The sequence below is a fragment of the Gekko japonicus genome, unplaced genomic scaffold (assembly GCF_001447785.1).
Source record: "Gekko japonicus isolate JY-2015 unplaced genomic scaffold, Gekko_japonicus_V1.1 scaffold905, whole genome shotgun sequence".
Taxonomy (NCBI): domain Eukaryota; kingdom Metazoa; phylum Chordata; class Lepidosauria; order Squamata; family Gekkonidae; genus Gekko; species Gekko japonicus.
In genome coordinates this window covers 208,444-234,843 of record NW_015160239.1, presented here as the reverse complement: position 1 = coordinate 234,843, position 26,400 = coordinate 208,444, and the positions used below count along the sequence as shown (strand labels likewise).

Sequence of the window (26,400 nt, the reverse complement as noted above, 5' to 3'; positions counted from 1 at the left end):
CCCCCCCCCGCCTTTAAAGCCCTCGCAGTGTGACCAGCCGGCGGAGGAATGAATGCATCTGTTAGGAGGCGGAGAGGGCTGCTGGCTGGGTTGGAGGGCAAATGCTGCAGCCGCCGTGCGGAAAGGGGGGCTGAGCTGAACTGGGTCTAAGAGCCCCTGAGTGGACCCTTTCCCCCCAGGTTCCCTGCTTTGGCTTCCAGGAGCGAGAAAGAGACACACAGGGAAATTAACTTTTGTATACAAACTACACAGAGACTACATGCTCCCACACAGACACATGTACTGACTATAGGAATATACACACACACATATGCACAAAATTTCTGCCATAATAAGTTTATTCTTCAAGGTGTCATGGCTCTCTTGTTTTGGTTTCAGCACACCAACATGGCTATCCCTCCCTCTGCAACACAGAGATATATGTATTTATATATAGAGAGAGATGATAATACACACATTGATTTACACACACACCAAGTTATATATGCATGCAGGTTTTGTGCGTGCACGTACGCACAAATAAAAAAATGCCACTTGACATGAAACTTGTTGGGTGACCTCTGTCAGCATAACTTGCTATGAGGATCAACTGGAGGAGGAACCGTGTATTCTTTATGAAAATGTGGAATAAAAATGTGCTAAATAGCTTCTGTGCAAGTGTGGCTTACTTCTTAGGGTGCTTGCACAGGAGAATTTCCAGGTGGAGCTGTATGAAATAAGCATAATATGTATTTAGATTTGTGAATTGATATTAAGTGTAATGTGTAATCGAATGAAATAAATAAAATGTTACACAGCATTATAACAAAACAACAAAAAATAACAGTTTGTGGTACTTTAAAGGCTAATAAGTTTATTTTGATATAAACTTTCATGAGTCGAAGCTCCCGTTCATTTCAGTGGGATAGTACTGGAGAACTTCTGGTTGGGATTGTTCCCTGCTATGATTATAAATAAAATTCTAAATGGATTAATAATAATACCGTTTTCCTGCGCTTTTGCCATTGATTTGTACAAGAGAACATCTAAGCGAGGTCATGTCTAGCATGATTATATACAACATTTAGGAATATAATATAAACCTATTGCCCTTAGTCCAGTTGTACAGTGCTGTTATGCATGACTTTATTTTATTTATTTTATTTAACTTTCAGTTTATATACTGCTCGAACCCCGAAGGGTCTCTGAGCGGTTTACATACGATTTTTAATTTCCTACCTAGGGCCACATTAACTTGGGGGAAGTGTTTGCCTACCAGCACCCAGGCAGATAACTAAGATACTAAGAGCATATTTAAAGAGCTTAAACACACAGCATGTAAGAAAGTCGCCAGTGATGCACAAATCTGTGCCTGCGTGCTCCCATTCGGCATCACCAGTGTGAATATTGTCTCTGCCATGGACATTCTGGGTTGCATTAGGAAAGTCACGCTCAGCCTCCCAGATCAGCACTTCTGGGAAAATAACATCGACCTACCTTGGAAGGCTGCTGTTAAGTACTGCAGAAATGTCAGTGTGAAGCACTTTGATTGCTAAGGTAAAGCTTTCCCTTGCTCGAAAGCCAGTCGAATCCGACTCTAGGGATGTGGTGCTTGTCTCTGTTTCCAAGCCGAAGAGCCAGCGCTGTCCAAAGACATTTCCATGGTCATGTGGCTGGCATGACTAAACACTGAGGCGCACGGAATGCTGTTACCTTCCCACCGAAGTGGTACCTATTTATCTACTTGCAATTTCTTACTTTCGAACTGCTAGGTTGGCAGGAGCTAGGACCAGAGACGGGAGCTCACTCCGTCATGCAGCACTCGGGTCTCAAACTGCCGATCTACTGATCTTCAGGTCTGCAGTTCAGCGTCATAACCATTTGAACCACCACAGCCCCTCTTTGGTTGCTAAAGTACTATGTAAATGCAAAATACTGGACTTGCTTGTGCAAGGATTGTGAATCTTTCCTATGCTACACTTTAATGTTTTTCCTGAGTGTTTGGACATTCCAGAAGAAAGAGCCTCTCTAAGGTTGGAGAATGCTCCATAGGTCACCCAGTTTAAATTAATGAATTCACTAGTTCTAAAAACTATTTCTATTATTTGTTTTTCCTGCCACCCCTTGCATATTTTCAACAAAAAAGAGACTGTAGATCTTCTACTCTTATTGTCTAACTTTTCATTGAGCAAATGGAGCACAGTTCCATTTGACCACCAAAAAAGGCTATGCTGGGAATCATGAGACCTTCATGAACAAAAGCCATGTGGGGCAGGGGTTATAGTAAAGAGGAGAGTTAGATGTGATTGAATGAAAAAGCTGGTTGGGTCCAACTCATTATTTTGTTATTTTATCATTACTGGACTTCTTATATGTTTATTTCCCCCTTTTCTCCATTTAGTGGAAAAAATAACAACTGTTTTGTATGATTTTTAAAATGTTAAAGATTGTGGTGTTCTTTGAACCTTTCTTCCATGTGAAATACTTATCTGGCTCTACCAGGTGAATTCACCTGTTAGGTACCTCTTCCCAGTTCAGAGCACACGTGCTTTGAAGCAGTTAGTATTCATTTCAATAGAATTTATTTTCAAGTATGTATGCATAAAAGGTGCAGTCTTGAAGATATATATTGTAAGGACCTTTTCAATTGAAAATGGGACTCATTTCCAAGTAGTGCTTAAGTGCAACTGGGTTAATCTGATGGGAAACTTGGGCTCAGTTCTGTTGGGAAAAGCAGGATATAAGTTTTATACATTAAAATTAATAAATAATAGGAACATGCACTTGGATCCTAACCCTTGCTTCTGTTTGTGCCCATCTTTATCTGTTGTGGATGTGGCCCTCTGCTGCACAGGGCTTTCCTTATATGCTAGGTTCTTTTCATGAGCTGCAGCTCCTAGTGTTGAGGAAAACACGCTTTTCTGGAGGACCATCTCCACAGTACAAGTAGAAGCAAGACTTTTTATCCAAGCCATGATTCCTTGGTCCTGATCTCTTATTTATTTTTATTTGGTTTTTATCCAATTCTTCTTCCCAGGAGTTCTAGATTGCATACACGGTAAGGCTACTGGGGCCAGGTAAAAGCTTGCTAACCAGCATTTGTTTTCTAATCACTCTCTAATTACTGTTGCATTTATTATTAGTTCCTTTAACATCTTGCAACAGCATTTGGGTTTTGAATTATCAGTTATTTAGGTGATCTTCTGAACTGTGAAAAATAATGTTGTAGATTTGCATTCCACCCCCATGCACAAAGTCCAATATTAATTTTCGGGGGGGTTGCAATAACAGTAGTTTGCCATGTCTGAATCAAGCAAATTTAATTAGCACTAATTGAAATCATGGTTTGAAGTGTGTTTGAAATCATATGATTTTGATATTTGTTTTGCAAGCTATTGTTTTCAGTATTCAGATGTTGGGGCATGCTGTGGTAGGAGGGAATCTGTGCATGAAATGGGGCGGGAGGGGAAGTAATATTCTGGTAGCCAGTACTTTGAGTTGTGCCATTAGGACGTAAACATGTCTGTGGAGTGGGAATCTTCAGCTACATATGATATGATGTTTTGTTCTTGCAGCCCCACAGGATCCCATGTTGAATGGTGTAAGCAACTCATTGCTGCTACAATTTCTAGTCAGATTTCAGGTTCTATGCCCGCAGAGAGTGTATCCAGAGAGTACCGGGTAAGTCTTATTATTTATTCATTTAATATAGGTATTCATGGTCACACAACTTTTTACCACAAACAAGATAGAAAAGGAACTTTAGAATAATAATGTGGCATTAAATTAGAAATGTATTGTTTTGCCTTTTAAAATAAGGGTCAGACAATAAAGTACAATAAAAGAAAGATGATAGGGCATGTAGCCAAAGAAAAGATAAACAACTACTACATAAACTGCATAAATTAAAATACTGCTTCAAAATAATGCAAAATATGTAAACTATTTCAGCAACCGTACAGTAAGAGATGACTAACCAATTATAACAATTTAATTAGCTATAATTATTATATCCTCCAATTATATCCTCCAATTTCATTATATCTATTTTTCTGTCTTTAAGATTACAGCGTACCATAATCTAATTATTTTTTAGCATCTTGATGCTTTTGCAATAAAATTAACAGTTTAAACAAGTCTTTCATTTTAATCATCCAGTCTCTAACTAATGGTCTATGATTTGACTTCCATGTTTTTGCAAAGAAAAGTCTTGCAGCCAACAATAATCTGGTATTGTTTAGGGATTGAGGCTACATCGTTCAGTAACATATGTTCAATGGAATGGTTAACTTGTACTGAAAAGCCACTGTCAGTAATTGAATTACCCTGTTCCAAAAAATTTTTCCCCTGTCACTATGCCACCACGTATGAAGGAAATTTGCTCCTGATTCTTTTACAAAACCAACAGTTATCACTAGCATTACTAGGGATGGGCACAAACTGGGGAAATGGAGGTTCATCCCAGTTCGTGGTTCGTGAAGTCCCACAAACCGAGACATACCTCCCCCGGTTTGCAAACTGGTTTGGTTTGTGAGGTTCATGGATCTTCCCTCTCTCCTTTCTTCTAGCAGCAGCTCCCTGAGGCCAGCAGAATGGAAAGGGGGAAAGATCTTGCAAAAGCCATTTAAAGGGAATGTTCCCTTTAAATGACTTTTGCAAGCCATTTCAGCTATCCCTTTTGCCCCCCCCTCGCTTCCAAGGGAAATGGTTTTTGCAAGCGGCGCAGCTTGGAGAAGGCATTTAAAGAGACCACAGTCTCTTTAAATGGCTTCTCCAAGCCCCGCCACTGGCACCAGCATGTCTGCTGACACAAACCACATGAACCCACCTGGAATGTTAGTGGGAGATTCTTGTAGCTTGTGAGGGCAGGATGGCACGAACTGAGGTTCGTAAACCGCCCCAAATTAGTGATGTACTTCAGTTCGTAATACAGTTTGTGCCTGAACCCCCTAAGCATTACTGTAGTTTCTTGGTGTTCTGTCTGGCAAAAAATGCCATTGGTGCAGCCTGTTGTTGTATATAATAAAAAACAATATAAAAAAATCCAAGTTAACAAAAGAAAAAAGGGTCAAGAGAATAATATTTTATATTTGAAAATCTTACATCAGTATCTACTGTATATGATTTTTGGGTGCCCTTCAACATATAAAACTCCTGTTTAATTTGAGTCCTCAAATGTGATAGATTGCAAGCAAAGAGTTCGTCTTTTTCTTCTGTTTTGCAGTTTCAGAAAACTCCCAAAACCTGTTCATGTAAATTAATTTGTCCATGCACTTGGTGTTCAAGAAGAGGTGGATTCTCTTCTAAAACTATCACACTTTTTAAACTCTTGTGCATGTAGGTAATTTTCCACCTGTGTTTGAAGATGAATCCGTGGTGGCATGTTTGATCATGGTTTCTTTAAACATTCTCCTCACAGTATGTCTTTTTATGTAGACACAGTCAACATAGTGTGCTCAGAAAAAAACCCTGCTCTCCTGTAATGCATGGCAGCAAAATGCCTGTTGATCAGGTTGCAGTCTTTGATAAAGTATTGTGGTAAATTTGCCATTACAACTATTTGTTGTACTATAACTTTAGAATCCAAGTTAGAGCTTGGAATTAAATGCACCTGGGAGTTCAGATACAATTTTCAAGAGCAGAGTGGCTTCACTTTAATATCTGCTATTTCTTTGCTTAGCCAGAGAAGGCACTTTTAGCTGACTGAGCCATTTGACAGGCAGCCCCTCATCTCCCTTTCCCAGTGTTAGGTTGAATACTTGATGGCAGATATTACTACCAAAAATTTAGCAAGACCCTGTGTAGGTAGTTTTGTGTAGTTGTGTAGGTAGCTCACCTGTGTTTTAAAGTGTAGTAAACAGCTTTAAACTCTGGTTTACCCTGTTTGATAGCAATGAAGAATAAAGGTTCATATCCCAACTTTCTTTGTAGCCATGGCACTGTAGGCCAGTTTAAAGTTGTATGTAAGGAAGTACAAAACTATTCTTCACTATCATAGCCTTTTTGAGTTTATTGATGAGTAAGCAGATGATTCTCTGCTAGTACAACCATGTTGCCCCTTCAGGTGTGGGGGTGATGAGGCTGGAAACCAGTAGGAATACTGTATTGTTTGTAGTTGATTTCTAGGGTTCTTTACATCATGGGCATTAACATTTTATCTTAGGCATTGAGGCCCACCTTTTGGGTATGGGTATAAAATATGGACTGCAAGTTCAAATGGCTGTTTCTTGAACAAGAGACTTGTTTGTTTGATTTAAAAATACTTTTGATTTTGAAGAAGCCATGACTTGCAGTTTCATACCTGTTAACTATTAGAAAAGTATCATGATTAAAAAACACACCAGATTAACTCACAATCAAGAATCAGAGGAACTAATTTAAGCCCTGTTTATTTCAGTGGAACTGATGCATTTAATTTCAGAGTGCCTTATGTATACTGAATCAGGTGGGGTTTTTTACTCAGGTTATAAATTATCTGAATGTTACAGACTAGTTTGTGCAGAAGCCATGAAAATAGTGGCATGTTGTTGCCGTAGTCCAAACCTGTGTTTTCACTGCTGCTATTTTTCCTATTAAAAATTCAGATAAATAGTAGCACAATCATAATTACATTGTACACTGACAAAGTAATTCATCCTTACCTCACTTTAGTGATTTGATTGACTTTGCCCACCAATAATTAATCAGGGAGGCAGAAGAATGTTCAAAGTAGGAAAGAGCCCCTAGAAGCTTAGGGGCTCTTGACTCCCTCCACTTGAGTCTTGGGCAATGTGATCATGTAACAGTATCATGCTCATTAAAACTCTTCAAGAACATGGGGTGGTAAAGCACCAGGCAGTGGGTGGTACTGCCTGATTTCAGATTTGAATACATGATTTGTTGGATAATATCTGTATTTTAACTAACAGGTATACAGGAGGCCTACTATAAGGGTAAGACTAAATGTGGCTACTGGCAAACCAGGCTCTTACCTGTTTGTGTTTTTGTGCTGTGTTGAGAACTCAGTGTGCCTCAGTGTTCTTTTCTACTTCATGGTTGCTTTAAATGAGTTGGGCCATCTTGCTATGCAGTACAGCAGCTTGTTTGCCATAGAAATGTTTTATGTACATTACAGCATTTTCATGAGCAATAAAAGCCAGTGTGTGAAAGAGCAGTATATTTAAGTTATGTTAGAAATGCTTGGTACTAACTTAAGTTTTATTACATTAATTTTGACAAAATGGGCCCTCTCAGCTGATGCTTACATGCTTTGGACTGCAGAGTACTGTATTAGCAACCTTAATGCATTCTATGTGCTAAAGATATTAGAAGGAGAAGCCTAAGAAAAAAGCAGTAAGTCTTAGTCTGACCTAAGTAAATAAGATTTCAATTCATGCATTCATTTATGCACATGTCACCATAATTGTTTAGAAGCTTAATGCAAAATTCAAATCTGGGCTCCAAGTTAGGCACCACTACAGTGACCTTTATATCTGTTCTCGGTTTGCTAAAATGTGTCTTCTAGTGTTCATTCTGGTTATGAAAGCTGTGTGTGCAGTATTTGCTGCCGTCAGTGTCAAATCAGCAAAGACAGTGGAAGGATGGATGGCTTCAAAAAACTGGTTCCAAGGACAACTGTGTGAACATATTTTCTTCATGCCAAAATTTTACTCCCTTTCCCCAGTGTTCCCCAGAAGACTGAGCTTAGAAGAAGAATGTAAATGGCTGTTAGCCTAGTTGCCTGTGATAAGTGAAGTTCATCTCCAAGCAGCTGGGCAGGGAAAGTGTTGCAGATTGCAGATGTGACCCCCACCCACCCTTTCTGGCCATCAGCATATTACAAATGACTAATTGAGGGTCTGCTAAGAATTCTTGTAAGTTAGTAGCTTCTGAGAATTTCCTTGGAAGGCTAACATAAGTTTCTAGCATATGAAGATGACACTGAACATTTGTATAGCACTTACAAATATTTAGAGCAGCTCATATACCTTATCTTGTTGTAATCTTTACAACAACCCTGCATTATTGTCCCCATATTACAGGTGGGGTGTGTGTCTTGAGGCTAAAAGAGGTGTGGCAAAGGCCACATAAGAACTTTGTGGCAGATGTGATATTCAAGCCAAGGACTTTTCTTAAATCATCCTCTGGGTCACTCTGCTTTCACACTGAAGCTACAGTTTGTCCTCTTATTTGATATAATTTTGTCTGTTCCACAAGGTGAGCCTATTCCTCTTGCCTCTGTCTCCTTTAATGCTTTTTTAAAGATGCACCAAGTTGTTATGCTTCCAAAGGTATGTGGAACTCTGCATGGTAAAGAAATGCTTCTAATACCGAACTAGCTTGCCTCCGGCCACTGTACAGTGCTAACAAACTGAGAACTGGTTACCTACTTTGCCTTCTTTTACCAAGGGACTTCTATCTGTTTAATAATGGTGATGCACAAAGCATTATACATTAACAGATCTTAAAATGGGCAAGATTAAAAAGTTTTCCAGTACACAGAAAGGCTACTGTGATCCATCAGGAGAAGCTGCTGATGGTCATGGATCTTCCCTACTTTTCCTTGACACCAGGTGCCCAGTATGTGTTTCTTGAAGTTCTTACTATTAAGTTTTAGGACATAATTCTTTTAGTTTGCACAGCTTCAGCCTTCTCTTCTGCATCTCTGTATCTGATTCCTCAAAACTGTCCTTTTCTTTCTCATCTGGGAATTTCTTTCTTATCTGGGAATACAATGCAAATGCATCTGTTCTCTTGAGCTGCCTTCTTGACATGTGGAAGATGTGTTTTGAAGATCTATACTTTATTAAAGTAAAAATGTGCGAAACTTTTATAATTTGAAATTTTAGCTATTGGCTTTTTTAAGGTCAGCTGAATACTACTTTGTTGTGTAACATGAACTATTGGGGGGAAGCCATATGGAACCTCTGCACAGTCTCAGTCAACAAGCTGGTCCAATAAGACCTTGCCAGCTGTGTGTTATGTTGTGCTTGCACATTGGTAGCAAGCTAGAGTCAGAAATGCCACAGTTCAGAGGTGCATTATAGCTTCTTGCAAAGTGTCAGGCCTTGATATGCCTTCATCAAGAACAGTGGAAGTATACTGCCTTTTCAGATAATCCTGAGATCAAAATCCATGTAACATAAATTTTCTAGATCTGTTTAAGCCCTTTTGAGACCATCAATGTGTGTACATTGTCTGGGATGGGGGAGAGCAATGTTGTGACAAAAATACAAGTACACAAGTAGGCTCTGCAAAAAGGAGGATCTCCAGTTGTGTGAAGAAGCCTACACACCTGCACTTTGTATATACAAAGAGTCTTTCTTGACAGTCCGCGCTATAGACCTACTGCCATAGTTTCACTCTCTTCTCTCCTATTGCCTCCCATGCATTCAGTGTGCACATATCATCTGAAAAAGGATGTCCAAAGAAAATTGTGTCTATGACACAGTCAGCTTTCATTTTTTAGCCTGAGCAATGTGCAATATTGCTTTTCCCATTAATAGTTTCTCCTCCTTTACATTTGTTATCTGGCACTTAACCCGGGATGGAGACAGCCTTGTGATGGAAACTGTTAACTAGCTGACCCTCACCCAGCCAGATGTAGTGAAAAAAACCTCTTACGGGTTCCAGTGATCTTTCACTTTGTTGCAGAGATTTCAGAGGGGTTCTTTATAAATTGAGATGGAAACTGGATGAGTGCACAGAAATCAACTGTTGAATATTATAGCAAATGGCATTCTTGTGACCCAGTTGATACTTTTGAAAAAACATTTCAAACCACAAAAGTTTACAAAGCATAATAACAGAAATGGTTAACAACCTAATCCTGAAGTATTTTGCTGATTTGTGATTTTGTGTAACGGGCAAGTCTTCTGATAAGACAATTAAACTTTGGGGATGGAAACTATGTAACTGTTTTATGCAAGTCATTGCATGCTTTTCTCTCGTTCTCTCCCTCTCCCCCTCCCTTTCTTTCTGTGCTACCACAGTATGCTATAATCAGTTTCTTCTGTCATTTCAAGCATGTGGCCTACTTTATATTCTACATTTTGTCTTTGCTGTTTTAAAGATTGCTTGATTCATAAAGACAGTACATACTTCATGTTCTCTGGTATCTGAACGTAACTGTAGAAGGGATTGAGAGGCATGTGTTCCAGTTAGTTTCAAATATGTTTTTTTTTTAAACTGGATCTTACAGGTGCAGAATATATGCTTGATGTACTTGATAAATGCAGGATGCAAGAAGTACATTGATGTTAAAGTATCTACTGTCTCTTAAAAAAAGAAAGAAAAGAAATTCTGTCCTTTCACCTATTATGTGCATGTTTTTTCCCTGTTGCTTCTGCTTGCCCACTGCTGCATCATGCTATTCAGGAGATTCAGGATGGACACAATGGCTATCCTTCTGACGCAGAAGTTGATCAGGTGGCAAGTTTTACTTACCTTTTGTTCCATAACTAAATACTATATTACTGTGTTAGTGGAGATGTGAAAACTCTTTGTTCTAAAAAGATCCAGAAGTATTTTCAAAATGTTTTTCAGGTCATGTAGAAATATACAACTTTTTTCCTAGGGTTCTTTTTCTTTGGATTCAGGATTTATGACACATAATTGCAGCTAATTATCCATCAAAGCCAATGGATAGTGTAAAGCAGTGTTTTCTGGTGTTGTGCACTGAGGCATATTTCAAACAGTTTGCATAGAGGAAATCACAGTCATTGGTAAATTGTACTTTGTTGCCTTCTTTAGAAAATATGAACTGAAAGTGCTAACCCTAGTCTTGCCCCTTCCAGTGGTATACAGCCATCAGTTTGCTGAACCTCATTTGTGTATAGTCATGTCAGATGCTGGATACATGTTTTACCTTAACCTGGCAAACATTCTTTCCTTGTATGTAGCATGCTTTCCCTGACTTAGGTGGCCCAGGCTAGCCCAATACCATCAGATCTTAGAAGCTAAGCAGGGTCAGCCCTGGTTAATACTTGGATGGGAGGCCACCAAGAAAGTTCAGGGTTGCTACTCAGAGGCAAACAGTGGCAACCCATTTCTGTTTGTCTCTTGCTTTGAAAAGCCTACAGAGTTGCCATAAGTCAGCTATGACTTAATGGCACTTTCCACCACCAGTTCAAGTTCAAAGATACCAGTGTATCTCAAGGCATTTTTTCTCCAGTGTATCTCAGTGATCTGGTGAGTGACCCAGGCAGCACACACACCCCTTCCCCAATATAGGTTACTCGTAGCCAGTGTTCCTTCTAAGCTCAGTTAGTGTGAGCTAGCGTACAGTTTTTTAGCCTCCGGCTCACACATTTTCGTCTTTGCTCAGGAAGGATGGGCTCCAGAGCAAATAAATTCATGCAGTAGCCAAATCGCTCACAACTTTAATGCCAGGAGCTCACCAAGTAGAATTTTTTGCTCACAAGAATTAACAGCTAGAGGGAACACTGCCTGTAGCAGGAGCATGAGTTCAAAGTAAAAGACTGTGTCATTGCCTGGCAGGAATTGGTACAGAGCCTTGGGCATTCATGGCTCATGTGGGACCACACTGCTGTCACCGAACCTGTAAGTGAAGGATGACGTGAACAATGCAGCAGTGCACTTGTTCCCAGAACAGTAGCCAGCTGGCTGATTCTGACCACTGCAGCTGTAGCTCGTCTGTATTGCAGAGTATAGTCTACTTTTCCTTCCTGCTCCCTTACATGGAATCCAGCAAGATCACCTTTGTAGTGTAGACTTCTCACCTTTGTTTTCCATCTGTGCAAACAGGCAAGATAGTGGACAGTCACAATTTTTAATGCTTTTAGTATTAACCTACATGTGTGACAACTATTTCTGTGTAAACAAACTGTATGGTCCAACCATTTAAAGGAAATACTACTGATTCAAACATACAAGGCAGTATCCAAAGATCTACCCTTGGCACGTTCAGTTGGATTTTTGCCATTTCACAATCTACTTTTGAAATGTTTCAGTGCCCAAGGCAGCTTAGAAAATATACATGATTAAAAACATAATTAGGTGTATGAATTAAAATATCAAGTTAAAACAAGCAGGGCTGAATATCTGGGTTATAATTTCTCCCAATAGCTGAATAGTGACCAGAAGGGAACATACACCGATTCAATTATTTGATTAAAATGAATTAAAATGTTCACTAGGCACAATATAAATCATAAGCGAACAAAAGAAACATAAGACAGACTGTACAAGAAGACAGACAAATAGAACATATGATCAGTGAAAAGGAATCATTAAGGCAGATAGCAATGGTTACATATCTATTTGATATGCCGTAGCCTAATCACCTCTGACCCATCTAGTTAAAAGCTAAGCTGTGTCCTCTGAATTATTCTTAATTCAGTTCCAAACTATTCTTTGCTAGTAGTCTAGTATCCTTGGAAAAAATGGAGACAGAGGGAGATCACGGAAAAGGAACAAAAGCACAGTTAAAGTGGGGCCATTTTTGAAAAGAGGAGCTGCAGCTAAGAAGACACAAGAGGCTGCTGATAAATAACAGAGAGAGGAAGAGAGAGGAGAATTCTTGTGACTGAGGGTTTTGCTGCATGGGTTTTTTTGATCAGTTTTGGTGCTATACTGCTTTGGTTTATCCCCTGATTTTTTTTGTGTGCCACTAGTTTTCACTTCGGGTTTTTTGTCCCGTCCCGTCCCCCCCCCCCTTCCCCGGGTTCTTTTGAGACCACTTTTACTCCAATGTTTTTTCTGGAAACTGATTTTGAGTCAGCTTTTTCCTTGTGGGTAATGTTTCTGTCAGTTTTCTTTCCCCTGCCCACTCCCACCTAACTTCAGCCCACTGTTCGATGACTGGACTGCTGTGGGCAAAACACTCCCTTCTCATCCTGAAGACAAGTGATTTCTTTGTCTTTCTTTATGGCACTAAAATATTGATATATTGCTGGAGCATTGTAACAGTGGGCTTAGCATGTTCTCTGAATTCCCAGCTTTCGTTACAGAAAAAAAGGTAAGTCTCTAGCTCCTACCCTCACAGAGATGTAAAGAAAAAGCATATCACCATTAGGGGAAGGGCTGGAGATTTACCTTTTTAAGTATGAAACCTGTGAATTCAGAGAACATGCGAAGCCTGCTGTTACAACACTCCAGCTGTATATCGATATTTGAATGCCATTTGTGTACTGTGACGCCACCGATGACACCACTGATTCCTTGAAAATCCTCATTATTGAAGTCGCATGCAAAAGAAAATAAACTGACTCCACAACTGTGAAAATGCACAGGGAGGGCAGCCGGCTTATGTGCAGAAGAATTGTGCCCAAATGGATTCCAATGCTTTTGGATTGACTCCCAAGAAAATCAGGAGTATATTGAGTGTGTGGAAAAGACCCAAGGCACCAAAACTTTTGCTGAAAGTGAAAAGGCTTCTCCCTAAAGCTGTGTCTTGCTCTGTACTTTTGGTACCTTTTTCATTTATCAGAGGCACACCTTCCATTTTCAGCAAGAGACAACAAATTTTTCATGCCTGTCTAGTTATGAACACTTATTAATTTTTTTTGTGGATCAACATGATCATTATCTTCCAAGAAACGTCCTTTACTTGTCCATCGCATTCTTCATCACCAAGCATAAGTGTGTGCAAGGCTACTTGGCTCAACAGAGAGTCAGTTCTGCTGTTATTCAGGTTTATTATAATTATGTCATCGATTTTGCAACAAAAGTTTGTTTTCTGATCAGGCACTCTGCTGAATTACAATCTTCATCTTCACCTATGTGAGCTCCTGAGACCATATAGTTAAGCTGGTTCCACTTATCATCACATCATCATAGCTGAGCCTTTAATAGGCCAAACTCAGGGTTTTTCAAAATAGACTGGATTTCTTTAGGGTTCAGATTAATAAGGGGTGTATATGTACTTTAAAAAGATCCTCAGAGTCCTCTTGAGGATGTGGATCACAGGTTTGAAGTCTGAATAGTGAAAAGATGATATATAAAATATATAATACACTACAGCTTGTAGAATTCCGTTTGCAAAATATCACCGATGTTGAATAAGAACAGTTTGATTAGCTACCCTTCAACCAGTTAATGGGCTCGTTAACAAATCAAAACTTTATAGTACTAATACCAGTGAAATTTGAAGATACTTCACTGTCTGAATTTTTTAAAAATCGTGTGTAGGTTTGAAAATAATGTTAAATTATTTGAGTCAAATGATGCACACAGATTTGCAATAAAGCCTGTGAAATTGAATACTATTTAGCAGGGTGGAGATGTCATTAAAATCCTATTAGTCTTCATTTTAAATATGCAGTTAATGAATCGGTAATTTAATTGCATCACTTAACATAGGATAAGTAGTATAAATCATAGTATGTCGGATGTAGTATTAGTAATTTCATGTCTGACATCAAAGTGATAAATTGCTGATCTCTTCAGGAAATCAAGGGACAGACCCTTACTAAGAGAAAAATTGTATAGATATTTTTGTTGTTCAGTCGCACAGTCGAGTCCGACTCTTCGCGACCCCATGGACAATCTCCCGCCAGGCTCTCCTGTCTTCCGCCGTCCTCCGAAGTTGGCTCAATTTCATGTTCGTTGCATCGCTGACACTGTCTAACCATCTCATCCTTTGCCGTCCCCGTCTTCTTTGACCTTCAATCTTTCCCAGCATCAGGGTCTTTTCCAGTGAGTGCTCCCTTCTCATTTGGTGGCCAAAGTATTTGAGCTTCAGTTTCATTATCTGGCCTTCCAGGGAACAGTCAGGGTTGATTTCTTTGAGGATTGACTGATTTGTTCTTCTTGCAGTCCAAGGGACTCTCAAGAGTCTTCTCCAGCACCATAGTTCAAAAGAATCTATTCTTCGGCGCTCGGCCTTCCTTATAGTCCAGCTCTCGCAGCCATACATGACTACTGGGAATACCATTGCTTTGACCATGCGGACTTTTGTTGGCAGGGTGATGTCTCTACTTTTTATCATGCTGTTTAGGTTCGCCATCGCTTTCCTCCCAAGGAGCAGGCGTCTTTTAATTTCATGGCTGCAGTCACAGTCTGCGGTGATCTGGGATCCCAGGAACGTGAAGTCTGTCACTACTTCCACGACTTCCCCTTCTATTTGCCAAGGAGTGATGGGGCCGGATGCCATGATCTTAGTTTTTTTGATGTTGAGCTTCAAGCCCACTTTTGCGCTCTCCTCTTTTACTCTGAGCAAGAGGCTCTTTAGATCCTTTTCACTTTCAGCCATTAGAGTGGTATCATCTGCATATCTGAGGTTGTTGATCTTTTCCCCAGCAATCTTAATTCCCGCTTGTGATTCATCCAGGCCAGCATTTCGCATGATGTACTCTGCATATATATTAAATAAGCAAGGTGACAGTATACATCCTTGTCGTACTCCTTTTCCTATGCTGAACCAATCAGTTGTTCCGTATCCGGTTCTAACTGTCGCTTCTTGGCCCTTATACAGGTTTCTCAAGAGACATGTGAGGTGGTCTGGTACTCCCATCTCTTTAAGGACCTGCCATAGTTTGTTGTGATCCACACAGTCAAAAGCTTTAGCATAGTCAATGAAGCAGAAGTAGATATTTTTCTGGTACTCTCTTGCTTTCTCCATAATCCAGCGAATGTTGGCAATTTGATCTCTAGTTCCTCTACCTCTTCGAAACCCCGCTTGTACTTCTGGTAGTTCTCTATCCACGTACTGTTGAAGCCTAGCTTGTAGGATCTTGAGCATGACCTTGCTAGCGTGTGATATGAGTGCAATTGTGCGATAGTTTGAACATTCCTTGGCGTTGCCCTTCTTTGGGATTGGAATGTATACTGATCTTTTCCAATCCTGTGGCCACTGTTGCGTTTTCCAAATTTGCTGGCAAATGGAGTGCAGCACTTTAACAGCATCATCTTCTAAGACTTTGAATAGCTCAGCTGGAATACCATCACCTCCACTAGCTTTGTTGTTAGCAATGCTTTCTAAGGCCCATTTAACTTCACATTCCAGGATGTCTGGCTCGAGGTCAGTGATTATACCGTCGTGGTTGTCAAGGACATCGAGGTCTTTCTTGTATAGTTCTTCTGTGTATTCTTGCCATCTTTTCCTAATCTCTTCTGCTTCTGTTAGGTCCCTACCGTTTTTGTCCTTTATCATGGCCAGCTTTGCATGGAACGCTCCCTTGATTTCTCCAACTTTCTTGAAGAGATCTCTAGTCCTTCCCATTCTATTGTTTTCTTCTATTACTTTGCACTGTTCATTCAGGAAGGCCTCCTTATATACCCCATCAAAATTAACTGGATATACAGGAAGGTAACTACAAAAAAGTGCAATATTAATCCTTGCTTTAAATTGGAATTGTGCCACAAATTGTGGAGAGCATCTGTTAGTGTTTCTTATAAAATTAACTGGATTTTTAGTTGTACCAGAATATGATGTTGCAGGTTTTACTCTGAAATGCTACAATGAATTATTGTGCATTCTCTCTTTTTCTCTAAAACAAAATAAACAAATACCTTAGGCCTTAATTCCCTAAAAATGTGACCAGTCCTTCCAAATTTTTAAAGTAAATTCAGGTTGTGGCTAATTACTAAAAGACTGAACCTAGAGTTAGTTCAGAGACCCCGCAGTTCCACTGAAACATCAAAAACAGAAGTGGATGACAAGCTGTGTGGGGGGAAATTCCCTTCTCCCCTTTTCTACTGATTTTTCATCTGGTATCACCAGAACAAATTAACAATTTAATAATCTCTGAATGTGCTCAGTTATTGTTTTTTCTGAACTTGTGTTCTAAGTGAAAAAATTGCATTCTTTTCCGAATAATTTAACGGTGTCTTTTAAGAACCTTCTTGAAAACTTGATTTAAAACTAGTCCTAAATCTTTGAAACAAAAACATCAGTGAGTGGCTAAAAAAAAAAAAAAAAACTTTCTTCCTGATCAGCCATTCTTGTAAAATGCAACACTATAACACACTCTGGGGAGTGCATGTGAAAGGTCCCTGCTGTTCAGAATATTTGCAGAATATTTGCTTGCTCTTTGTATGTGCTATATAAAACTGGAATATTTATGATATCTTCATGTAAATGCTTTGCTACTAATACCTGTTTTGTGTGTGTGTGGTTATACAGTAAATACATAATTAGCTTCAAATCTGGGTTCTGTAGCCTTTGATGCTTCATAGAGTCTTTGCAAATGTATGCTTAACCACAGTGAAGAGGTCAGGACAGGCTGCAGGACTGCACATTCCTTGCGTCTCCCTTGCACTTTAACTGTGGTTTTGTTGACATCAGTGTTAATGGAAAAGCTGACCACGATTCATGCTTAACCAGGGTTCCAAACTGCTTTCAAACCCCAGTTTGCCTTAACTGTTATGGCCTGATGAAGCACCTTAAGTTCAGTTAAAGCAGGAAGGAGAAATTTTTTCCAGGTGGCAGGAGTGCGCAATTGCATGGCTTGTTCCTGATGTCTTAACTATGATTAGGTCTGCACTGACCCATGGTGTTAAAACATCTTACTTTGAAGAGAGTGGAAAGGGTATGATTTGTTTGCCTCCAGTAACTTCCTAGCCAGAGCACCTTCTCGTAATTGTGTACTGAAGCTGTACAGATGGAATGTGAGATTTACTTCTCGCTTTGGCTTCCTGCCAGGCACTGAGGGATGGAAACAAACTCGCCCAGATGGAAGAGGCTCCACTTTTTCCTGGAGAATCAATCAAAGCTATCGGTAAGTGAAGTACTGAGTGACTGAGGTGGCATTGTTATTTGTGATTATACATGATGAAAATTATTTATTTGGTTTTATGTATTTTTTAGAAGTTTTACATAAAGTTGTCAGATTTTATTCTGGATTCTTAATCCTTTATACCCAAGTGGGATACTGGAGATACGGAGCACAAGAGGCAAGTCGATCTGAGAAGAATTTTAATTACAAATTAGTACAGAAATCAGTGAGGCATGAGATTGACTTGTGTTCAGTATAATCCTTAGATGCTTGTGTTTTCCGTACAGCTTTAAGTATGTTCTCTTCCACTGTTTTTTTCAGTAAGATAATATTGAGAGTACTTTGGAATAGAATGCTGGCAATACAGATTGGGTGTATGTGTACAGCATCTGTTGAAGGAAAGGGTGGATGAGTGAGGATGTGTTAGGATGGTTAAAGTGGGAACTTGGAGAATCTGTTCATGTAAGTCCCATGGAAACACTGGTTATTAGAAAAAAAATGTTGTGTGGCATGATGGTTTGGCATGTGAGTTTCGCGCAAGGAAGACCTCAGAATCTCACCCCTCTTGCAAACTAGCTACATGATCTTGGCAACTGCAGTACAGTGGTGACAATATTTATTTATGTCTGATATTTATATCCCACACTCTCAGCTGGACTAACTACCAAGGCAGCTTTCAGTATAATTAAAGCAATAAAACATATTGATATTCAATGACAATTAAATAGACCAGCAGCAACTGTAATACAATAATAGATAAACAGCTGCATTGAAATTTCTAAGAAGACCAACTATTAAAAGGATCTGTAGCAGCAGAAATTAAATTCTGCATCGTTATATTATTGATGCCAATGCAAGAGGCACGTTAAACAATCAGGAGGAGAGGAGTGTTGATGTTTATTATAAAAATATCAATAAAATGTATGTTTTTAAAAAAGGAGGAGAGGAGGAGTCAATGAAAGGCATTGTGGGGAGGAAAGAAATATCTTAACCCAGATCAGAAACTTTGTAAGCATAGTGCCAGGCAGTTGATTGTGGGAAGGGAGTTCCACTGTTGAGACAGCACAGCAGGAAAGGCCTTCTTGTTCTGTAGCTTCCCTCAGCAGATGAGGCCATGCTTGCCAGCAGGAGAGGAATAAATGAAAGAATATGTGTAGTGTGCTTTGAGCACTGAAATTGCTGTGTAAATCTAAGTGTGTACTGTTATTTAAGCAGTACTGTTATTTAAGCAGTAAGAGAAACCTGTACATATAGCGTGCCTTACAGCGTGGAGCAGTCTTTAGAGACTGGGAAAACTGAATGTTTCTCTCTGACAACTGAATATAGTGTTGTCTTAGTGAGACTGGTTTGAGGCTGATGACTTGCAGCAATATTTGGTTCAGTGCCCAGTGAAAACTGCTGTCCGTGAGCAGTTTTACATCTGTAGCCCACTTTTCTGTCAAGCACTTGTTCACTGCAATTAAAATCCAAAACATTTCTAGTGGCACATGCTGTCTCTAAATGAAAATAAAACAACAGCTGTGCTCTCAGGCTGACAATGCAAGGCAGGGTGCACAGGTGAATGGGTGGCGGGTATGAAGCTGAGGAGAAAGATTAAGAGGGGAGATAAGATTTAGGAGTTGTTTCAAGGCCCAGATATCTTGTGGGGGGCAGGCTGGTCTTCACTTTCTGATTCTCCTGCCCCCCGCCCCTTGATCCTTTGGCTGGTGACAGCAAACATCTTAATAAATGAATACATTGTGTTAATTCTCTGTGCTGTCCAAGCCATTCATTGCCATACGTTTGAAAAAGCAGGCTTTTATGAGGAAATGTTCCCAATGCTAAGGCTGCTGTGTGATCATCATTTTTAAAGAAGCTGGTTGCCTGTTAATTTTCACAGATGATCACCTGATGTTTCCTCAATAGAAGCTACTGACTGGAGATACTCTCCTGAATGGGTAATGGCCTTGCAGATAAATTGTGGAGTCTGAGAATAGTGCTTTGCAGGGATGGTGTGTGTGTGTGTGTGTGAGAGAGAGAGAGAGAGAGAGAGAGAGAGAGAGAGAGAGAGAGAGAGAGAGAGAACATGGCTGGTGGCAGTTTTTGAATTTTGAGATAAATGGGCAGAGACAGCTATGAGCTTCTCTGGACAGGAAGCAGCCTGGGAGGTTGTGGGCATGGGCACACACTGTTACTCTCTATAGAGTTTGAGTCAAGTGGCACCTTTGAAACCAACAAAGTTTTATTCAAAGTGTAAACATTTGTGTACAAAACACACTTCTTCAGACAAAACTGGCCCAAACTTTTCTCTGCTGCTTCTGAGCAACACAGCTATCCACCTGAATCTGTCGCTCTCTGATTCATTATGTAGTATGCACTGTTTTCCACATGTTTCAGAAATCTGAAATAGTCTCTACTTGTAAATAAAACCAGTATTACAATGATACTACAAGTCTCCAGAAATCTGTCATCCAAAAGAAACAAAACCCTGGATTAAAGGAAACAAAATCCTGGACTAAAACCAACTCTTTTTCTCACTGCTGGTAAAAGTGGGTAACACCTAACAGTTTATTTTCACCAACTTGGCTCAGACAAAGGGCTTCTTTGCTGTAACACTAAGAAGTGCCTTATTGCTAAAAGAAATTGTTGGGTCATATTTTATTCAAAAGGAGCTGTCTGTATCTGGTTTCTGAAGCACTGCTTGTTCTACTCCTAATCTTCTGGAAATGAAAATTATTTATTGAATAGGTTGCAACAAGGGAAAGACGGGTTTGATGTCTTCTCACTTCCTGCAGCGTGAACTCTTCCATATGACTAATGCATGCAGCTTTGAGAGCTGTTTTTGAATATAGTTGTCATTGTTAGGAAGAGTGATCTAAACATACTATGGGATGGAGACTTCAGCCTTCTTACTTTCTGTTTTCAAGTGGCTGAGATTCAGTTAGAATTGTTGTGGAAATTGTTACCATCAAGACACCGACCAGAGCTCTTAGCTTCAGCAAGCTCCTCCAGGTTCTTTCCTGTAATTTCAGGGATCCCCAAAATGGTTATTTCATATCTTGTGAAGTAATTTGCTACCCGAAACCAGTTATTCCATGTTGATGCCATACTAAAAAAGGCATTTGAAAGTTCAACAACTTTCTTGGAAGAAATATTGTTTATATGTTTACATATGTGTATATATAAGAAGAATCCTATGTAGGGATAACAAGCATTAATACATCCTTATTTTAACCAGCTAAAGATGTCATGTATATCTGTCCATTTATTGGAGCCATCAGTGGTACATTGACAGTGACAGATTTCAAAATGTATTTCAAGAATGTTGAAAGGGTGAGTCCTTTTTCCTTTATGCACATCTTAAATAGCAACATATTTTTCTTGTTATTTTTTGTTGTTCCACACTTAACTGTATAATTTTATCTCATGTTGACTGTATTAAAAATTTGTACCAATGAATAATAAAAAGGGTTTACTTTTCTTCAAATTTCAGGATCCCCATTTTGTTCTTGATGTTCCTCTTGGAGTGATAAATAGGGTTGAAAAGATTGGAGTGCAGAGCCATGGAGATAACTCTTGTGGTATAGAAATTGTTTGCAAGGTATTGATTTAATCTTAAGAAAACACACTGGTACTCACATTGTTACTCCTTAGTGTTTAATTCTCTTTTGATGTGTGTTTGTGTATCAGAGGGCATTGCTTGTTTGTTCTTTGTGAACCCTACCAATTTTCTGGCTTAGCTAGTGCCATGCCATGGAATATTCATACTGATAGAAGGAAAGGGTCAGTTAATTGCATGCTAAACACAATGCAGGTGTTTTGGGGGTTTTGTGTGTGTGGAGTGAATATAAGGTCAGTCTGGCTGACCAAAACTCCTAGAGAATAGGGAGGTAATGAGACATCCGTTTGCACTGCCATTCATACATCATGAAGCATTCCCCCCCCCTCCAATGATTTAATGTGTGTTTTCATGATGCAGTCCTTTTTTAATGGAAGACTCTTGTATCTGCTGCAGGTGATAGCTGTTTCATTCACCTCTTTGCTAAATGTAATGGTGTAGCTTGTTCATATGGGGTATATTCTTAGTAGTTGGTGTCTAGAATATGATTTTGCTGGATTAAGAAGAGGGGCTCCTTAGTACAAGCAGCAATTGCAAACTCTTTCATTTTGATGTAACTAACTCTATTTGACAGGATATGAGAAATTTGCGGTTTGCCTATAAACAGGAAGAGCATAGACTGGAGATTTTTCAGAACCTTATTACGCGAGCATTTCCTCTTTCTCATGGGCTGGTAAGTATTCTGTTCTGGAGTTCTCTCCTTCATGGTGAAGAGAAGAAGCATGGAGAAACAAACAGTCTGCAAAAAGTATTAGACTACTGATTGATTATTGTCACTGTTCTGGCTGAACAAACGTTTTCAGTGAGGTAGATAAAAGAACTAAGGCTACAGTCCTAAGCATCATTAAAGTGAAATTCCATTGATGGAATTACTAATTCTAAATAACTAACATTAGAATGGTGCTATCTCTTGCGTGTTTATTAATGAATACAGAATTGTAAGCTGTGTTTGAAATGATTGATTGAACATTCTGGATGCTTGAAATTCATGATAAAAGGCTCCCTGATTTTGCAGCCGTTCAAATGGGGTTTGAATTTTTCAATATTTTAGTAATCTGCTTAGAACTAATAAGAAGAAGTATGAGATAGATAGATAGATAGATAGATAGAGTATGAGATAGATAGATAGATAGATAGATAGATAGATAGATAGATAGATAGATAGAATGCTCCCATTAATTCTGTTGTGAAATGAAATAGGTTTAGTAATGTGTGCTTTTGTTTCACTGCATTCAGCCATTGTTTGCATTCAGCTATAAAGAAAAATTTCCTGTTAATGGCTGGAAAGTTTATGATCCAATGGCAGAATATAAGAGGCAGGTAGGTAATAAAAATATTCACATTTCAAAATAATATTCTGTATTCTTCATCTGCATATCCACAAACATTAGGAGACCTGAAACATGAAATTTGCCAGTATATGGCTAGGATACGTCCAGGTGAATCATCTAGTTCCTGATATTTTGTCTGTGAACTTAGTGTTGTCTGGTAGAATGGTGGAGCTGATCAAATGTATCTTTGCCGTTGTCTCCTTGCTCTCCCAAATTAATTGCTCTAGAGCCACTCCTAGAACTGATGTTTGAGTTGTGTGCAGTTTAGGTGATTAGACCCTTTCCATGTGGTCTGTCTTTCTCTTTTGTTGCGATCAATGAGCCATGTCTGTACAAATTCACAGGAAACACCCTTAGGTATGCATTGCTGTGTGAGCCCAAGAAGTCATCATAATTTTTTTCCAGGTGTACTTACTTTATTTACTACATGAATGCTCTCAAGGCAGTTTAAAGTATAAAATAATGGCATACAAAACAATTGTCATCATTCAAAGAGGCTTTTTGAAAATATTTGAGAGAAAGCAGCCACTTTGGTTACCTGGTTTGTTCTGGGTTGAATCCCCCCTCCTTTTTTGTTCATTAGTATTAAAAAAGGACACAGAGGGAAGAGGAAAACAAGCAAATTCAGATGTCATCATTTAGATATGCTGCATAATCAACCAGTATGCCAGAGTGTACAAATCTTCCTGTTACTGAAGACAGGCTCCCTATCCAGCTAGCTGTATTTGTGACCAAGTGGAGTTTCTAATCTGGTCAAGCTTTAAACTTTATATTACCCCATATGCTAATGGTAAACAATAAATTTGTGTCATTTTCAGAATCCCTATACAAAAAAAGACTTGGGGTACTATATAATTATTTTATTTATTCCTTGTAGGCTCTGAATTTAGCTCAATAAAATCAGGTTTCTTTTAAAAAACACTAATGGAAAACTTTGTTTCTGTGCAGGGATTACCTAATGAGAGCTGGAAAATATCTAAAATTAATAGTATGTATGAGCTTTGCGATACGTATCCTGCCATTCTTGTTGTGCCAACTAGTGTAAAAGATGATGACCTCTCCAGAGTAGCAGCATTCAGGGCAAAAGGCAGAGTTCCAGTAAGTAAGATACTTGACTTAAAAAAAAAACCCCTCTTGCTGTGTAAGGTTGTGGTGTAATTTATGACATCCAGTTGCTTCCACATGGGGATGAATATAGAGTAGCATCCCCGCACATTTTTGGGAAGCCTCCACATGAAATTGTTCTCATTCCAAGCACAACTTGTAGGGCTTTCAGGGCTTGTGTGTTGAAATTTAATCTAAGAAAAACATCCTTTGGTCTGCTTTGAGCAAGGAAATGTGGTATGAGCGTGGGCAGAGTTTCCATGTGGAACCTCTGCCTGTAGCCAGTCTGCAGATGGGGGTGTAGTTAAGCTCTACATATGCCATCTTTAGCGTTTCTGCAGCGATGTGATACTGGGAAAAGGGAGGGGTGGGGTGGTGATAGCAGCAAGTGGCACAGGTATGGGGTGTTCAAATGGAGTCCTTGCCCACTTTTGTGCTACTTGCAGCTGCTTCCACAGTGTGTGCCCTTTTTGGCTCTCCTATGTGAACGGGGCTCTGATCTGGACAACTGTTCAGTCACAGAAAGCTTCTAAGTAAGCAGACCAATTCATTTTTCGTAGGAAGCCTGTGTATGACATGAAAGGGAATGCAAAGAAACGTTACCGGTCCCGTTACCGGTCCAGGAGCTGAAGTGTAACATATAAAGAAATATTTAATTTATTTCTGTACAGAAAGTTAAAAAATGCACTTTGCAAATAAGTTCAGTGATAAGTTCAGCAGAAATGCTGTTCTGTTAGTCATAGGAAGAATAATACCAGAGGTCAGAGAGGGAACTGACAAATCAAAATCCTTCCCAGTTTGAAAATCCTTTTATTCAAGTTGGTGCTTGTCTTGTTTTTGTAGACACGAAATGCTAACTTAAAGGAAATATAATTATATGTAATAAACATGTTGTTAATAAAGACTGGGATTCAAAGAGCTGGGTTTTTACGCATTAATTTTTCAGCAGCCAAATGGCAGTCAGTCAGGCCATCCCCTTGACAGGTCTTCTCAGTTTCAAAAGTAGATATGGTTTCCTGTGGAGGAAAGAGGGCAGCTAGTGCTCTAGTAACTATCTTTGGATGTGTAGAACTAAATGCTTGGTTGTGTCCCAAATCTTTGTTCATTTTCCATTTAAATTGCGTTAATCTCCTCCCCTAATTGTTTTTTCTCTGTCCTAACTACTTCAGGTCTGCTTTTAATTTGACAAATGAGTTGCTTCAGAGACCTTTGTGGTTTTGTTCATTTCTTCTTAACTTAGGTGTTATCCTGGATCCACCCTGAGAGTCAAGCTACCATCACACGATGTAGCCAGCCTCTAGTAGGCCCAAATGACAAACGCTGCAAAGAAGATGAGAAATATTTGCAAACAATCATGGATGCCAACGCTCAGTCCCACAAGCTTTTTATCTTTGATGCCAGACAGAACAGTGTTGCAGATACAAATAAGGTAAAATATTCATGAAGGGATAGTATTGGGGGCGAGATGGGCAGATTGACATGTAACAGATTATTTAATTAGTTCCTAATTAAGTGATTACTCTGAGTTCAGCCACATGGAAACAGAAGCTCCTCTCTGACTGAACTTAAAACTGTAAAATTTACACAATCAGGCACTCTTTGAGAGGAATTTGACTTTGATATGATGACTGTATAATTTATAGGGGTCCAGGCATTGAAACCCTCAGCCAACCTAGCAGAAAAGTTTATAGTACATTTTCTTTATTAAAATAAAGTTTAACTCTTTTATTAAGCAGGCACTCAATAAAAATACTGATACGAGGAATAAGCATACAGAACCAGTAAATATAAAATTCATGAGAAACAAACAAGTTTTCATATTATATTGTTATCTACAAGTAATTGATCCTACTACAAGTAAATGATACTACTAAGTAAACACGAGTCAGATTTTAGATCCTATGTTTAAAGAGGCCCAGGGCCCGAGAATTTCTTACCTAATACAGCATCGCTTGCCGTGGATTCTGTTCACAGACTTCAAAATAATTTTCCTCAAGAATAAAATACTTACTGGAATCTTTAGCAAAGAACAAAGGACTATCAAAACTTGTGCATATAATAAACTTGTTACTTTGACATTATTCTATCTGTGAAGTAAAATACCTGGAACTGTGGCTAATGATCTAAAACTTACATAATATGAAGCCTAGCAATTAAAATCAATTCCTGCTCAAACACTGGAAAGTTTCCAAGGTAAGATAAGAAATAACGGGGTCATAAAAGTGCTCTCTCTCTTAGCAAGGGCAAGGCATGAAGTCATACAAGAAGCATTTCTTAACAAGCTTGCACTTAACATTACTTTTAAGAATACATGGATAATTTAAAAAAAATGCACTCTGATGATTGCTTAAAATGTCACAACAGATGGTGGTCCTGGTTTCTGTAATCACACAGAGTGCTTTCCAGGCCAAATTCCTGCCTTCCTAACTGAGCTGCCTTTCCTGATCTCCTCAAAGGATTTTAAAACAAAAATCCATATGCTGCCACCATTTCTACTTTTCGAACTGTAACCTTAAGACTTGACCACTACGGATATTGAATCTTTCACCCTTAATAAGCCCTGGCACCCTTTCTAGATATTTCAGATCAATTGATGGATGCCTGTGTAGCGAAAAGGAAAGATGTTCCTTAGCTGCATACTTTGTGGATGAATTGATCGTGTGGCCTTGATAAGGGAAAATATTCAAGGAAATTTTATTATGTTCCAAAATGGGAGGGTGAAGGAGCTGGG

At 39.1% G+C, this 26,400-nt stretch overlaps 1 protein-coding gene across 9 annotated transcripts in view; it reads left to right on the top strand.

The window, feature by feature from the left end:
- MTMR1 (myotubularin related protein 1) overlaps positions 1–26,400 on the top strand; it is a 64,980-nt gene that overhangs the window by 451 nt on the left and 38,129 nt on the right. For 2 of the 9 annotated variants that reach the window (XM_015413179.1, XM_015413172.1), the window contains exons 2-12: positions 3,017–3,037; positions 3,555–3,660; positions 6,888–6,911; positions 10,336–10,386; positions 17,564–17,639; positions 20,854–20,948; positions 21,109–21,216; positions 21,809–21,907; positions 22,471–22,554; positions 23,514–23,663; positions 24,910–25,098. In XM_015413179.1, coding sequence (XP_015268665.1) covers positions 3,017–3,037; positions 3,555–3,660; positions 6,888–6,911; positions 10,336–10,386; positions 17,564–17,639; positions 20,854–20,948; positions 21,109–21,216; positions 21,809–21,907; positions 22,471–22,554; positions 23,514–23,663; positions 24,910–25,098 — 1,003 coding nt within the window. The remainder of the gene's footprint in view (positions 1–3,016; positions 3,038–3,554; positions 3,661–6,887; positions 6,912–10,335; positions 10,387–17,563; positions 17,640–20,853; positions 20,949–21,108; positions 21,217–21,808; positions 21,908–22,470; positions 22,555–23,513; positions 23,664–24,909; positions 25,099–26,400) is intronic. The other 7 variants (XM_015413186.1, XM_015413193.1, XM_015413204.1 and 4 more) reach the window with 7 other exon arrangements.